The sequence below is a fragment of the Panicum virgatum genome, chromosome 7K (genome assembly GCF_016808335.1).
Source record: "Panicum virgatum strain AP13 chromosome 7K, P.virgatum_v5, whole genome shotgun sequence".
Classification (NCBI taxonomy): domain Eukaryota; kingdom Viridiplantae; phylum Streptophyta; class Magnoliopsida; order Poales; family Poaceae; genus Panicum; species Panicum virgatum.
The window spans coordinates 34,949,345-34,966,142 of NC_053142.1; the positions used below are offsets into that span (position 1 = coordinate 34,949,345).

At 45.6% G+C, this 16,798-nt stretch overlaps 2 protein-coding genes and 1 non-coding gene across 3 annotated transcripts; 1 reads left to right on the plus strand and 2 right to left on the minus strand.

Moving 5' to 3' along the window:
- Positions 1 to 94: 94 nt before the first annotated feature.
- TRNAW-CCA lies at positions 95 to 166 on the minus strand. Its single transcript has one exon. It is a non-coding gene; the product is annotated as a tRNA-Trp (tRNA).
- A 4,162-nt stretch (positions 167 to 4,328) lies between these two features.
- Positions 4,329 to 5,418, plus strand: LOC120642277. The gene is made up of 2 exons (XM_039918735.1): positions 4,329 to 4,691; positions 4,901 to 5,418. Exons 1-2 carry the CDS (start codon positions 4,544 to 4,546, stop codon positions 5,272 to 5,274), a joined length of 522 nt encoding a protein of 173 aa, XP_039774669.1. The 5' UTR covers positions 4,329 to 4,543; the 3' UTR covers positions 5,275 to 5,418.
- A 403-nt stretch (positions 5,419 to 5,821) lies between these two features.
- Positions 5,822 to 11,148, minus strand: LOC120642278 (LRR receptor kinase SERK2). The gene is made up of 11 exons (XM_039918736.1): positions 10,868 to 11,148; positions 8,977 to 9,109; positions 8,813 to 8,884; positions 8,371 to 8,514; positions 8,111 to 8,182; positions 7,955 to 8,026; positions 7,722 to 7,834; positions 7,467 to 7,595; positions 7,041 to 7,382; positions 6,484 to 6,878; positions 5,822 to 6,379 (listed from the first exon to the last, which is right to left on the minus strand). Exons 1-11 carry the CDS (start codon positions 10,962 to 10,964, stop codon positions 6,068 to 6,070), a joined length of 1,881 nt encoding a protein of 626 aa, XP_039774670.1. The 5' UTR covers positions 10,965 to 11,148; the 3' UTR covers positions 5,822 to 6,067.
- Positions 11,149 to 16,798: the final 5,650 nt, after the last annotated feature.

The following is a 16,798-nucleotide window of genomic DNA, read 5'->3' on the forward strand; positions in this document are numbered from 1 at the left end:
TGGCGGGCCCATGTGAAAGTCGGCACATGCGTCTCAAAATAAAAAGCTAAAAAAAACAAAAGGAAAAGGATAATCCGGATAAGGATCGGGGGTTTGAACCCGACGTGAATCGAACACGCAACCTTCTGATCTGGAGTCAGACGCGCTACCATTGCGCCACGGATCCGGCTTGTTGCCATCAACAGAAAACACATTCCTACTACTATCTATGTCGTGTGTTTGTTCCTCAGGCCACCCCACGAGCAGAGAATTGCAAGTGACCGTGAGCTCGCAGCATGATGCAAATATGCAGCGCATTTCTCTTTCAGATGATCAGATCCTACTGCATCGGGCCAAATAGGTAGCTATGCGGATGTTGTCGTTAACACTTAACAGATGCGGCAGGATTGGAACCCCAAGACTGAACAACTGCACGAGAGGAGCCCAGCGAGCAGAAGTTTGTAACTCAAGCCCAGGCCATCAGCCTCCTTGAATCGAACCCGTCGCTGGCCTGCAAATTGAGCTCCTGGAGTACCAAGGCATGGAGTCCTAACCCAACCAAAGAATAACTTCCCCAGGCAACCACTTGAAGAAAATATATATAGACGCCCTGCTAGAGACAAATGTTCTTACATGAAGAGAACTAGGCGTATAACCCGCGCATTTGCGCGGTTAGTATTGAAATTCAAAAATTTGCATGTCGTTATATCTTTACTTAAATGTTATACTATTTTTTTTACAATACATCATTCTGTTCATTATCGTAAATTATGTCTTATTGTTGATTAAAACAATTCAACTATGATCTACCTATAATAACAATTTGATTTGTTGAGCTTTAATAATATTATGCAGATAATTATTCTTATTTTTATTTTATTTTGATTGATTGTTGTTAGCTTTAGTTTTTATTAATAGTATATATTTATAACTAATACATAGCTAAATGATATTTTATATTTAATTTTTCATAATGGCATTAGTGGGTGATTTTTAATTAGGCACAGGGGTATTTTAGGCTAATTTTTATCGTAACGGCAGTGGTGGGTAATTATATTTTTCTATTTTTTTCGATTAACGTGGGAATTTCTAGACCTTGAGAGTAAACGTGGAGGCTCCGTTTGTTGGCCAAATAATAAGATAATAGATAACATATTTATCTTTACGATAAAATCATACAATGTTTGTGAATACATTGCTTTTGGATGGAGCCGGCGTCTTCATCACTTGCCTCCTCCCAACAAGCTTTGCACACTACTACAAAAATGACTTACCGCGACCCTTTTTAAACACCTCCGAGGAGGCAATCATTTGTCATTAACCGAGGCTCCACACATCGTATAACATGTTTCTTCCAATTTTGATGAATAAACTGCCAAACCAACCGACATCCAATTTTAAGGCTCTCGGCGGCAAACCGTTTCACACCCCCATAAGTCGTTACTCACCGGTATCAGCATGTGTCAATATATCTCCACCAAGGCACCGATACTCTCACTCGATCTCCCTACTCAAACTTGCTATCTCAACCTCGATACTTGACCAACATCATCTTTATCAGTTTATGATCCACCCATGCATGGTCCATCAGCATCAATCCACAACTTATCCTGAGTCACAACATGATCGTGCAAGAGAGGGCCCAGAAGGGCACATGCCACCACTCGAATCCAATAAGACCTACAATGCCAATAAATATGACAATGCCAACCCATATTAACAATATAATCATGTAAGAGCGCATTGATAGTATCACATTAAAACTATGATTATGTTAAACATTAAAACTATGACTACATTAAACACGTGGTGGTATTAACTACTCTCTCTATTTATATTTAGGGAAAAGTCTGAATTGCACCCTCAAAATATCACAAAAATCTGTTTTTCAGCCTTCAACTATAAAACCAGATAACAAAGTCTGTTTTTCAACATTCAACTACAAAACCAGATAACATAGACAATCCAACTATCAAAACCGAGCAAACGTTGCCCCTGGGGTGGTTTCTAAGGTGGTTTTGTAGTTGAAGGTTGAAAATCGGCATTTTGTGATAGTTTGAGGGTATAAACCAGATTTTTTTTCTTATATTGACATGTCGTATTAGGTTTGTCTTAAGTCAAACTTATTAGCAAACTTTGACCAAACTTATAAAAAGAAATAATAATAATAATATTTACAATACCCAATTTGTTTCATTGAATCCACCATGAAGTATATATTGATATTGCATATGTTGGATACTATAGTCATTGCTATATTTTTCTATAGACTTGATCAAAGTTAGTCAAGTTTGGCTTAAGACAAATCTAATACGATATGTTAAATAAAAATGGATAGAGTATTACTAATTGAAGGCTCGTTTTGAAGTCTCCATGTGAAGTCACCTAGGATCCTAACTGTAAACTCTAAAAAAATAGAAGAAAGCCTACAAATTCTCATAACAATAAAAAACATCTGGTCATTAATCCGACAACTCTAATCATAATAGTTATTAGATTTGTTATCTATCCTAATAATTTACCTAGCTCTGCCATTTTGAAAATAGACTAAAGGAACCCCCTAAACTTGTATCTAAATTAACCACCACAGCTATTATAAAAAATCTAAAATAACACCCTATTCTTCATGTAAATTAGTAAATTACTCAACTATGTCATTATAAAATAATGCAAATAACTTCTAAATTTACATATAAAATTATTAAAAGTTAAATTAACCCCTAATATGAATCTAAATTATGAAATTATAACAAAATATTAAAGTGTACCAATATAAAATTCTAAATTACTATTTATATATGTTATTATTTATATAAAAATATTACTCATCATATGTGTCACTATGTATTCATGTATGATGGAAGAGATAAGAATACCAATTTAATGGTCCAATTAAATATATATCAAACACACATGGAGGCATGATGCAAAATAAAATCTATTGCAACTAGACTAGAATATTTAATAGATGAAAGAGAGGGTGAGATAGATAATTATAGTTAATAGCTATAAGCTTTATTTTTATATTAGTTCTAATTAGTCCATATATGATCACGGGTTGATAGGTTAGTATTTGCTAATAAGGATAGAAAAGCACATAGAGTATGTGTATCACAATTCACAACCGGATTAAACACTAAAAGTGTCTGTATTAGTATTTTGAGTTAAAATAAATCCAAGAGTCGAGGAGCATGTTGATTCGGTGAGCTGCAATCCTCTGCATCCCTCCCTCGTCCGGATGTTCGGGGTTAATTATTCCATCGAGGCAAAAAGGGTGGTGGTAGGCAAGGACGCTTTACAAGCTTTGAAGACGCTGCAACTGCCGCAACGGTTTTTCTCGTTAACAGCAGCGGGCAGGTTCGCTTGTTGAGGCCCCCAAGGCCGAAGCACATGTGGGTGCGTTTAGTTAACAGCAGCGGGCAGGGTGCGTTTAGTTCCAAAAACGAAAATTTTTGGGTGTCCCATCAATGTTTGACCAGATGTCGGGTGGGCTTTTCGAACACTAATTTAAAAACTAATTTCAGAACTCACTTGGAAACCGCAAGACGAATCTTTTGAAGCCTTGGACCGCATCATTAGCACATATGGGTTACTGTAGCACTTATGGGTAATCATGCCCTAATTAGGCTCAAAAGATTCGTCTCGTCGTGTACATCCAAACTGTGTAATTAGTTTTATTATTTAATTACATTTAGTGCTTCATACATGTGTTTCAAAAGGGAGGTGAAAATTTTTGGGAACTAAACGGCCCCTCAAGAAATACTACTAGGCGCGCACGGTGCAGAGTTGCAGACGGGCAAGGCGTCCTAGTCTCCTAGCTACGAGCCGGTCCGGGTCCAGCATGTCCATGGAAGCAGCTGCAGATGCATTCATGCCGCCGGTCGAGTGACTCGCCTTGACTGGTGGCTCGCTCATTAACCAAACCAGTCCGTGCTGACAGCGGAATATTTTTCTGTACTGTGCTGCTGCTGCGTCGTCTGCACTGCATCCACGGGAATCGAAGGAGGGAGCGCCTCGCTGGCTCACCATCACGCCCTCCGCCCGCTAGCTGGTGCATGCGAGTCTGCGACGACGACGCCATAATAACTGCGTCGCTAGCTGCCGAGCCCAGCCGGCGCCGGCCATAAATACGAACCAGCGACGCCATTGCTTCTCCCTCGCACGCATGCGTGCTGCGCGCGCGCCGATCACACGAGCACATCTACTCCGCCGCCGCCACGTCGTCCCCTCCCCTCCTCGTCGCTGCCGGCGTCGGGGTCCTCGTCTTCGCCTTCGTGTCCCGGTGGGTGATCGATCTTTGGCTGGACCTGGGCGCAAGGACTTTCCTGTGAATCCCCCCAAGGCCCCAACCGGCCGGGGATCCTGTGAGCGCCCCGCCCCGCCCCGCGCCACGCGTCCAGTTATTTAACGCGCACGCCACGCCGGATTCTGCTGCGTATATAGTGCGCACGAGAGCAGAGCCGCCTCTCTCCGAGCAACTCGTACCTATTTGTCCTCGCCTCGGCAAACACATCGCCTACTTGTCCTCCTCCTCGAACGGATCGAGCTAGTAGGAAGCAGGGAGATGATGAGCACGTGCACGAGGGAGTACTCCAGCTCGCGCCTACGGGCTCCGACGACCCCGACGGCGCTGGTGCTCGTGCTCCTGCTGCTCATGGGCTCGCCGTCGTGGGCGCGCGTTGCCGACGGCGTCATCAGGACGACGACGCCACGTAAGTTGATCGGGACCGGATCTGTGTTGTTCAGCAACTTTAGCTGTAGCGGTTTTTTTACGCTTAATTTCATGTTTCCATATTTGGAAAAGGTCGCCCCCATCGAGCAAGGCGTCGTAGGGCATGCACAATGTAGGCACGCACGCACTGACGCGTCACGTGACAGCCTGACGATTGTTCATCTGCTTTTCCTTGCGTGCACGGCGCAGGCGCGTCACCTCCGGCCGGTGGCGGTGGAGGCGTGCACGGCGAGGCCGCCGCAGCACCGGCTGCCGCTGCCGGTTCAGGCAGGAGAACCGACGGACCGGAGTGGACAGCAGCGTCGCCGTCGGGGGAGGAGGAGGAGGAGGGAGGCCGGCCGGCGGCGGATCAGCGCGAGGAGCTGCCGTGGGCGGAGGCGCGGCGCGCGGGGGCGGGGGCGGCGGGGTCGCGGCTGCCGGACTGCGCGCACGCGTGCGGGCCGTGCTCCCCGTGTCGGCGCGTCATGGTAAGCTTCCGGTGCGCGCAGGAGGCCTCCGAGTCGTGCCCCGTCGCCCACCGCTGCATGTGCCGCGGCAGGTTCTTCCGCGTCCCCTCCCTCTAGCCGTCTAGCTGGTCGTCTCCCAGACCGGGCAGGATTCCCGTGTACCTTTCCGCGCCGCATCGTTTGTGAACTGTCATGTGATGCCAAAACACTCTCCTGTGTTGTGTGTATACGAACTAGTAGCTGCTGTGTTTGTCTGTGTGACACTGGTGAATGGTTTGTTGGTTGTGGATTGTTTGCCTGGTCCGCTTCCGGGAAGACCACGCGCTGCGCTTCCGGCCGAGCCCGCCCGACCTCACGGGGAATGTGAAGGCCAAGTCGAGCACGCTCAGAAGTAGTAGGCCTGAGCAGCGCACAGTATAGATGTGCAGTGGCGGTGGAATTGTTTAGGCTGGACCCGGCAGGCGAGCACAGAGGCCTGGCAGACGTGCATGATTGAGCGCGCCCAGAGCGGCAGGGTCACGGCACGGCGCGGCCCGTCGGTCCGTACGCGCGTCACCCGGCTCTGCGTGACGCCCAGACGCCCTGGCCCAGAGCACGCAGCCACCACCACCACGTCTCGCAATTTTTTGCCACCACCACCGGTACTGATGTGCTCGACAGAGGCTTGTGTCATACTGTTCAGAATTCTAACCATTAAAACAAAACTTACTGCGGTCAGGTGAGGACAGGTGCGAACCATTTTCATCACCTACAACTTTGCCAGCCATCACATCAGGACCAACAAACCTGTCATATGAACAGGCGAGGATTTCATTCCTCGCGGCGAGACGCGGCCCTCTCGAGTCTCAAAGCTAGCCGGCCACGATCGGAGAGGAGCCCGATCGATCGATCGATCCCCTCGGGGGGTCCTCTACCTCGGGCCGGACAGCTCGACGGCGTTGAGGTTGTAGGTGGAGTCGACGATCCAGTCGTTGTGGCGCGGGGCGCGCTCCGCCTCCTGCCGGACCACCTCCACCTTCTGCCACTCCTCCCACCGCTCCGCCAGCCCGTCGCCCTCCAGCATCCGCACCACCTCCGACATCTTGGGCCGCTCCATCGGGGACCCCTGCGTGCACAGCAGCGCCACCTGGATCAGCGACTCCACCTCCTCGTCCGTGTACCCGCCCTGCAGGTCCGGGTCCACCAGTTGCTCCAGCTTCTTCTCCTTCAGCAGGCCCTTCACCTGCAACCCACACAACCAGCAGGTTCTTCCGGTTTCAGATCTCCAAGCCGCAAATTGATGCGCAAGTATCAGGCAACGGAAGGTGGGCGCTTATCAGTGCTTACCCAGTCAAGCAGCATCACGTCGTCGTCGTTCGCGAGGCGGGCGAGATCGAAGGCCCTCTGTCCGGTGATGAGCTCCAGGAGCATGATCCCATAGCCGAAGACGTCCGTCTTCTCGGAGGACTTGCCGGTGGAAAGGTACTCAGGCGCAATGTGGCCGATCGTCCCACGGACAGCCGTCGTCACGTGGGTGTCCTTGTAGTCCATGAGCCTGGCGAGGCCGAAGTCGCCCACGACCGCTTCGAAGCTCTCGTCCAACAGGATGTTGGCGGCCTTCACGTCGCGGTGGATGATCTTGGGGTCGCAGTGGTCGTGCAGGTAAGAGAGACCTCTGGCGGATCCCAGCGCGATCCTGGCCCTTGTTTCCCATTCAAGAGGCGGGTCATTCGGCCCGCGTTCTGCGAATTCGAGGACCGTCAATGAAATCAGAAGCAACCCAACCTAAGCTACGACCATACAAACGAAATGAAACATTCAAATGTAACAGTTCACCTTGACGGGTTCGCCCTCAGCAGCTAAATGCAGAAGAAATGTTTAAGCAGTGGGAAAGAATAATTTACCTCGGAGGCGGGACGCAACGCTTCCATTCGCCATGTATGGATAGACCAGCAATCGCTCTGTAGGTGTCATGCAGAATCCACGGAGCCGAAGCAGATTCTTGTGAACTGCCATGCTAATCAGTTCAACTTCTGTTTGGAACTGGAGCTCTCCTCCTGGTGTGCGTTCCTCCTTTAATCTCTTCACCGCTACCAATGAACCATCTGTCAGTCTCCCTTTATACACCTTCCCGAAACCGCCCCTTCCTAGTACGTTCCTATTGCTAAAATTATCTGTAGCAACTTGAAGCTCTCTGAGTGAGAACCTCTTAAGTTGTCCAAGGTGAACTTCTGGATCCTCCTCAGCTGATGGAAAGGAGACCATATCAATGAACTGAATGGCACAGATGACAAGAACCATGGAACCACACTGTGGTATATAATACTGACCAGGGACATCAAAGAAATGCTCTTCAGGTTTACGCCTACGCCAAAATGCAAATGCAATGGCAGGTATAGCAAACAGTAATGCAGCGCCAGCCGCAGCACCTCCAGCAATTGCTCCAGTGCTAGACGCACCTGAGGGAATGGAATTGACCCAGTTAGTATATCTCAAGTACAATCGTGATCATGTGAGTGTTTTCCACTTATATATATCTCAAACAGGAGTATGATATGACACAATATAAAGCTACAGACGATCACCTTTTGATGAAGTTGGTGTTGGGGGATTGTATGGAGGGGGTGGAGAAAAAGGAGGAGCCCCAGGACAAGGCTTTGTAGTACCAGGGCCACATAGATTTGGGTTGTTAGCAAAACTGTGACAAAAAAAAAAGGTAAGAATCATCAACATCAGAAGACACAGGTTTTTCTCTGGAACCTGTAGGAGAGGTGCATCAGAGGATGAAGTTAAGCATTCAAATTCATCCAGAGATTACCTTATAGGGGTAAAGAGTGAAAATGAGCCAGTTGACGGCACCTCTCCTGAGAGATTGTTATTTGAAAGATCCCTGCAAGGTTGTCGAAACACATTTGTCGTTATCTAACATCCTGAATGGCTGTAACGATGTATGACAGAGCAACAGGCAACTTACAGAACTTGAAGAGTGGTGATAGCAGTCAAGGTTTTTGGAATTTGACCAGAAAGGCTGTTGTTATTAAGACGGCTGTCCTTGCAAGAAGACATCCGGAAAAAAAAATGTTACAATCGTTCCAATAGATAAGCTTATTTTCGGAGAAATCATGGCCTCAACAAAAATCAGACAACTTATACTACTAGGGCCAAAAAAATATTAATGTACAGCGCCACATGTATTGTGACATTTCTGTTACCAGGACAATGGAATGAACTTACAGAAACCGCAGCTTCAATAGTTGCCCCAAGGTATCAGGAATATCGCCAGTGAAGTTGTTGAGGTACAGATCCAAACTGACTAAGTTAGTTAAGTTCCCCAGTTCAGGCGGTATTGGCCCACTTATGTTGTTACTGTAAAGTTCCCTGTAGCAAAATGACAAAAGTGGTTAATCATAAATTGAACACAAAGAAAGGTACTGGAGGGTACAACATCTATTGGCAAACAGTATAAGTAGGAAATAGTATGAGAAGTGGGCATTGGCAAGAATAAAACAAAAGGATACATAAATACAAAATGCACCCAAAAGCATGGATGCATATTTCAGAAGCTCCAAAGGGGGGAAAAAGCTGTTACACTACGTCAATATTGGGATTGAAGGATGCACCTATGGCATGTAAAACTATTAACACAATTACAAAAATCATGGATGTGGAAACTTACAGATATTGCATATTTTTCAATTGCCCAAGCTGTGGCACCAATGGACCTGCTAGTTGTGCATTTCCAAGATCACTGGCAAAAAAAGGGGCAACAGTCAATATCTAAAATGATTGCTGTTTTACCTTATACAGAAAGTAAACAAGACAATCTTTTTGTCAACTTACAGCCTGATGACACTGTTATCAGGGTTACAAGTAACATGGAACCATGTACATGGATTCACCAAAGTAGGATCCCAACTCTGAAGCACATTGTTAGTATCTTTCAGGCTTTGGCGTAGACTGTATAGAGCATCACCTGCAAGTGAGGTATCATCACAGTAAGCAATAATCTACCCATTAGATATTTAAGAGGATACATAGACTTTTCATTAACATACCATTAAATATTAATGCTTTTTTATGTGGTCAAGCGCTTTGTCATTACTCGGGTTTATGTACATCTCTTATTTAGGCAACAAATACATTTTTTCAATAGGTAGAAAATCCATATCAAATAAGGAACATGGATGGATTCGACGTGCAAAATGACTCGCACCTAGAGTGGTAATTACAAATCACAACTTATAACGGCTCAATTAATTTTGTAGTATCATCAAAATCGCTAGCATTTAAAACAGCACAGTTTCTCCCCATGCGTGTACTAGAAAAAAGAATGCAAAAACTCTCAATAACAATGTGTAATGATTTGACTGTACATACCGATTCTAAGCAATTAATCTGCACGTGCACAGCACGCACAATTTAAGAAAGTAACGCACACATTCAACGTATCATTATGTCATTTCAGTTCATTCTAAACAGAACAAATTTATCTAAATAGCAAGTACAGATTGTTCCCTAACAACTTACCATTAATATATCAGTTCATATCTACAATAACAAACAATTTAAGGTGATATTCCCTCCTCCCACCCCAAACCACAAGAAGTTCAGATTTTGTTTCCTCCAGCTTTCATGAGTACTACTGTACCACCTTTAGCCAAATAATAGAATCAATCAAATCAGTTTAGGCCGTGTTTAGTTCCTCTCCCAAAAAATTTTGGAAACGGAATCTTGCCATTTAGAAGTACTAAATGAAGTCTATTTACAAAACTTTTTGCATGGATGGGTTGTAAATCGCGAGACGAATCTAATGAGCCTACTTAATCTATAAGTAAGCCATAATTAGCAAATGATTACTGTAGCATCACTGTTGCAATCATGGATGAAGAAGTAGGCTCATTAGATTCGTCTCGCGATTTACAACCCATCCGTGCAAAAAGTTTTATAAATAGACTTCATTTAGTACTCCATGCATGTGTCCAAATATTCGATGTGATGTTTTTGGGTGTAAAAATTTGGGATCTAAACAGAACCTTAGACTCCATGGTGAAATGGACTGAAAGTTTACTCTGATAATGACTAAAAGACCAAAGTTTTGCAACACAAAAAGGAATCTCTGCATATGCACCTTCATAGTAAAAACATCCCAAACAACAATTTTGACAGAGCCGTACAGTCCTTCCTGCCCATTCATAATTCGTTGAGAACACAAAAGTCCCTTTGCAGGAACAACGAGGCCTAAAATAGTTCCAGACGCGACTTGAGTAGAGAGCAGAATCTACTCCGTTTCTGTGTAAAGACCCGCACTTATCCCAGAACGAATTCCCTTCCAGGTTTGCGCAGCCGGCCTTTCCCGGATGCAACGGAACGAACTCCTATCATACATACAGACGTCGCCACGGAGAAGAAAATGACAAAACGCTACGAGAGACAAACCGGGCCACCAACCCCCCCCCCCCCCCCCCCCCCCCCAAAAGCAATCAGTCAAAGCGGCGAAAATGAGAGCGCTACTGGCTCGTCATCCATCCCCCAGTCCAGCCCCTGCCCATGAGCAGAGGCTTGCCGGATGGAAACACGCGCCGGATTTCTGCTCATCTCCCCTCCCCGGATTTCCAGCCATTATCTCCCCTCGCTCGCACAGAAACGGAAGAGAACTCGCTCGCCGCGCGCTACTCAACAAAAACCCGGAAGAAAATATATGACCCGCAGATTGCATAGAGCAGTGGCGTACCCTCCGTGTTGGCGACGACCCGGCGGCTCAGGCCGGCCACCAGCAACAGGACCGCCGCCGCCGCCCACCACCACCACCGCAGCGCCGGCGCCGCCATCCCGCCGGCCGAGCCGCGCGCGCGCAGGCCCCACGGCGTCCCCCGAGGTGGCCACGCCCGCGAGGAGCTCGCTCAGGCTCAGCTGCCGCCGACGCCGCCCGCGACAGCTCGGCCACCGGCACCGCTCCTCTACGACGGGGAGCGAGAGATTTCTCTCTCCTGTTTTTTCCCCCCTCCCCCTCCTGTCCTTTTTTACCGGTGTTTTTCTCAGCTCGGGGGTTTTTTAATCCTTGGCGATGCTTGCGTGTGGAGTCCCCGACCCAAAATTGTTCCACTGGTTATCCGCCCAAGCGAGATCAAAAGTTACTCCGCGCTATCCGCGTAACTCTACTGACGGGTGGGGCTGGGGATTGAGGGCCCGCGTGTCGGCGGGGGAGCACTTGGCCCTGCGCTGGGGTGTTTGGTTCGAGCCGAGTGCGACGGGTTTACGGCTAGCGGGACTCCGGGAGCGGCAGATGACGTCGGCGTGACGCGGGGCTGGGGATTTTCGTGGACGCGGTCCTCGTACGCTTGTCCCCAGAGATCACTTGGAGCAATCGAAGCCTGTGTCGTTTTTCGAAGGGCTTATCGAGAAAATCCGTTTCTCCTTTTTTTTTCTTTGTTAAAGATGTTTCTGCTTTTATCGTTTCACAGGTTTATAGGGAGGAAGCAAGAGAAAGTGCTATCGTCACGTAATCGATACTTATGTTCCCATAATTATCTTTCACTATGGTCACAACAACAATTTTTGCACTTCTTGCATTGACGGGACTTTCTACTAGTATGCCATCCAATGGATTTTTATTCGAGTCAGCGTATAAAGAATGGAATGGTACATTACCACCATTAAGTTAGAAATCCATATTCCGTACCATTCACTGAAGCACAGGTCCGAGATCGTGCGAAACTGTTGACTAGGCATTGTATTGATAAACTATTGATCGCAGACTACTTGTTGCGAATTCACAACTGGATCTCTTCTAGTATGAGAATTTGGTTTTCTCTCACTTTCCAATTGTAATAGAAGGTTCCTGAAAACAACGTTCCAGACTTGTATGTGCTAAGCATATATTTTGCCTTGTGGCACTTGGTTTTTTATTGATATCCAATTTAATTTTGATGTGTCAAAACTGTTAAGAGTGTTGGACACGCTTATCCGCACATGCCGAGAAATTATACCTCCACGTGTGTTCGCTCTCATCAGGTCATGACCTATCACCGCTTAGTTCACATGGAACACGCATTCACATGGAATGGACATCGGTTATCTAATGGTTTTTCTTTGAAAAAAAATAGCATGCCTGCTTGGTGCTACTTTTATCAAGCCGTTGCAATTAAACAGAGATTACGTCGTATTTTCCTTTAGTTTTAAAAAGAAATGTTGTGCACGCCCATCCCGCACATGTTCACTCTAATCATGTCAAATTTTGACACCCTACGATTCACATTTGCTGATACTTGGTGTGATCCCATTGAACATGCTTAGTGTAGTTTCATTGAGCCGTTATGGGTGAAACTTAATTATGTGAAGATAATTATCTAGCGATACATTTGCGTGTTACTTTGGACCCAATTCGTTATTTACGGTGTTTGAAAACGAATGTACTTGGTGTGGTTTCATTGAACCGTTACAACTGAACCGACGACTACTAATATTACGTTGAATTTTCTCCTATCATTAAAGTGGAAATGGTTAGACGTTATTCTCCGGTCTTTGAATTTCCGACATGACAACGCGCTAGCTTTTTTCCCTATTAGTTGAATTCTTTCGCTGACTCTCCACTTGTTTTGTAAGCATATTTTCTTTTTCCTTATTTTTCTCTCATAAGCCCATGCTTTCCCTTTTTTTTCAAAAAAAATGTATTCACATTTCTTCAGGCTCTCGGTGCAAAATGAAGTGTACTCCGGGTTCACATAAAAAAATCCTATAACGGCGTATTCCCAAGCAGTTTTCGGTTCACTGTCCAGCCACTGCCTAAGACTGACACGCCGTTTTGCCAACCACCTCCTCATCATTTTTAGCAGCATCTCAATGCACACCATGAATACACTCCAAACCAGCATACCTGCATTTTTAGCAGCACACTTAGTACGCCACTGCCCAAAGAAAGCAGGGTACGTTACCCCGTTACCGTGAAAAAAGGGGGCGTGCCGTTTCCATACGTCCCGGAGGAGAGCAGTACGGCCGGTCCAGGCATGTCCTCGCGCGCCGCGCCGCGCGCTGCCTTCGCCGGGGCCCGCAGGTCGGAGGTCCAGCTCGCGGTCAAAGGTCCCCCCCTACTCGCGACGGGATCCGGTACGTCCGGGCTCCGTAGGCCCGTGCCACGGCGGGCGGCCCGCCGCGCGTTCTGTCCTTGTCAGGGCCCCGGCCAATGGAGAGGCGCGTCAGGCAACGGGACGAGACGGGCGTTGTTGCCGCGTTGGAGGGCGGATTATGTGTCGGCGTGTCGCTGAAGCTGACAGTTCGATAAACTATCACCTGAAAGCGGATGATTTTATTAGGCCGGCCTTTAATTATTTGATTGATATGGTGCTATCTAAATAGAAGAGAGATTGTTTATCTGCACGTAGAAAAAAAAGAATCGGCCCATTTAATTGTTTGAGTGTTGCGGTGTCATCTAAATTAGGAAAAATCTTATTTGCATGCATGCAGAAAAAGACAATAAAAACGATATCACCAACATGCAAGCAAATTCAAAATTAAAAAGTTATAAGTATTCAATCAAGTATCTAAATTAAATTTAAATCGCACCATTATTTTTCTTATAACAAGATCTTCAAAACAAGACCACACTTGCCTATGCTTGGATGATATTTTCAAAATTCATTTCCTATAATAACAAATAATTAACTTCGGATCCTGGGAACAAATAATTTGACAACACGAATAAATAATTATTTCTGTGAACAAAAAATTAAACATAACGAACAAATAATAATATACAACGAACAAAATATTACAAAAAAACATTTGATTGTATAGGATAAATAATAAAAACCATATCACGAACAAATGAGTCAATGTTATGGAACAATTTAATTTACAAAATGAACAAATAATTTGATGTTACGAACAAATTATTTAGACGCATATTACATAGAGATAAATATATCTACACTATAAAGAATTATTTTTTTAAGCATCACGAGCTAAACAAAGTAGCATATACAAAGTTAAATCATTTCAAACACCAATTTATGAATCTACAAGACAAATAAATTAGTATAAACTGAGTATGACTGGCTTTTAAATGTAAACAAATAGTTTTATACTATACATCATTCTTCACAATCTGTATAAAGAAACAGAAAAAATAAAAATAGAATAGAGGAAGATAAATTTATAACTAGAACCGTGCGTATATGATCTAAGAAGAAGTAAATATAACGGCTAGGGAAAAAAAGAAAATAGAAAAAAATCGTAACACAGGGAAGGAAAGAATGTACACAAGAAAAAAATCATGTCAACAAAGAGAAGAAGAAAAAAACAAAGGACGGAAAGGTAAAAAGAAGAGAAGTTCCTTACGGGGTAGAAGAAATAAAAATAGAAAAATATAAATGCATGTGAGACAATATAGCTATAGCCTAGCTAGTGGCTAGATATGTAATAGATATGTAATAGGTCATATTCTACAACTGATAGCAATAGCAAAAATATATTCACTTATACATTCACACACGACACGTCTCACCATACAGCTATCGTAGACAACCTCACATGAAATAGATATGGTCTATTAATTGCTGCACTGATCTATTGAGCTAATTTACTGCTACAGCCCATATAAACTTGTCTTCGGGCGACCAAGCGGCTATCGCGCGAGCATATATAGCTTGGCGGGCGTGGGAGGGAGGTCGCTCCGTCCCACTTCTCTCCTATGATTGTGGGCCCAGCGAGGCGCCAGCTCGGATTCCGGTCAAAATGCTGGACCACGATGGTCTGCGTCCGGTGCCTGTTAATCTTTACTGGCCGATATGGGATTCGGTGGTATGGATCCATACATGTGCTAAACTACTAATGGCCCTGTTTAGTTTTTGCTAGGAAACTTTGACCGCTAATTACGGTGTTAAATAAAATCAGTTTACAAAACCAACTTCAGAACTCCTACGCTAGGAACCCTGAAGAATCTAATGAGGTCTTTGACCACGTGATTAGAGGATAGTTACTGTAGCATCAATGTAGCCAATTATCGATTAATTACCGTCATTAGATTTATCACAAAAAGTTACACTCGTTCCTAATTTTTTTTTGCAAATAGCTTCATTTAGCACTCCATGCATGCGAGATTCCTTTCTCGAGAAATGTGCACGCTAGGATCTAGCAAAGTTTATCACTAATCTATACAAATAGAAGTACTAATGGGATGACAGAAACTTTAGACAAGATTTAAAAAGTAGTAAAGCATCCAATTTGCCCTTGTGCCCAGGAAGCTGAAGATGAGAAAAGTTTGTTTGCGCCACAGAGCCATTCCCTGAACCGGACGATTGTTCATTTGTTCTCGGTATCCTCCCCGCATCCTCATCCACCGAACCGAACTTGCTCCCTCCCTAGCTGCCTTTTGCTCCCTGGCCTGCTCAGCGAAGATGCTTCGCCAAACTGGCTAGCTGCAAGTATCCGAATTTTTTTTTTTGAAAAAAAAGTCTCTGAATCTTCTTGTTTTTTTTTCGAGAAAAGGGGTTGGATTTTGTTAAAGAGAATTACAAATAAATCCACATCAGAAGCATCATGCAATCCTCGCCGCCACCGAACGCCATTGCCGCAGGCCAAGCTTTCTCCACCAACGAAGAACTGTGGATGAAACTATATTAAAAAAAAGTCTCCGATTCTTGTCAGGACCATGCCACCAGACTGCTGGGCCCCGTCGGGAACGTTCACTCGGCCCAGCAAAAAACAGAAGTTGTTCGGAGCTGTGTGGTGGTTTGAGGCCTGCCTGATCCAGGCTCAAACAGAAAACCTAAGCCCAATACAGCCCAGTTGTTGTACCCAGGAAGAGGAAGGTAACCTGAAGAAGAAAAAAAAAACAATTGGAGCTGGACAGACAGGAAGCTTCACCTTCACGCCTTGCGTATCCTATGCCTGATTTATGCGTGATGTCTTGCGCTAAGGGTGTGTTTAGTTGGTGAAAAGTTTGGATTTGGGTACTGTAGCATATTTTATTGTTATTTAATAAATAATGTCTAATTATGGACTAATTGGCCTTAAAAGATTTATCTTGTAGTAATTAGTTATTTCTTCAACTGCATTTAATACTCCATGTATGTGTCTAAAAATTTAATATGACGGGTACTGTAGAAATTTTTTTTTGGGAACAGCCTAAGCCGTTCCGCTGTCGCGTTAAACCGCACGCTGTAGGGACCCCGGCGCGTGGCCTTTCTTATAGTAACTCCCGAATAAGCACACGCTACACAATGGAGGCTGGCTTGCTTGCGGGGAGCACGCGCGGACTCCACCTCGCCGGCCATCCATCGCCTTGGGGGGGGGGGGGGGGGCCCCCGGGGGGACCCCGGGGGTATCTTTTCAGGTGGCCTAGCCGACGACAGCGCTGACGACGGCGAACCCGCCGCCGCCAATCAGCGGCGAGCAGGGCGCACCAATAATTGGGAGTTACGAGCCAGGATTCCCCTTCTCTCTCTGTCTGTTTTTGTTTTCTCCGCGTTTGTTCCGGCGCCAGGGATTCGAGTGATCGAGTCCACGGTGGGCAGCTAGTTTATCCGGTAGGGCCCCCCGCGCCGGAGGAGTTGGAGTGTTTGACCTCGCGCCATTGGCCGCGCGGCCGCGCTTGGCAGCTCGGTCCTGCCATCCGCTGCAGGATCGTAGCTTCCGGCACTGGCACTCCCTGAATTGCTTAATCCTC

Excerpts from the sequence above, each read along its gene's own strand:
- LOC120642277 (XM_039918735.1), top strand. The coding sequence starts at position 4,544 with ATGATGAGCACGTGCACGAGGGAGTACTCCAGCTCGCGCCTACGGGCT. Across the intron at positions 4,692-4,900 it reads CATCAGGACGACGACGCCAC|GCGCGTCACCTCCGGCCGGT; the intron begins GTAAGTTGATCG and ends TGCACGGCGCAG.
- LOC120642278 (XM_039918736.1), bottom strand. The coding sequence starts at position 10,964 with ATGGCGGCGCCGGCGCTGCGGTGGTGGTGGTGGGCGGCGGCGGCGGTC. Across the intron at positions 8,027-8,110 it reads ATCACCACTCTTCAAGTTCT|GGATCTTTCAAATAACAATC; the intron begins GTAAGTTGCCTG and ends ACAACCTTGCAG. Across the intron at positions 6,879-7,040 it reads CGTTGCGTCCCGCCTCCGAG|AACGCGGGCCGAATGACCCG; the intron begins GTAAATTATTCT and ends TCGAATTCGCAG.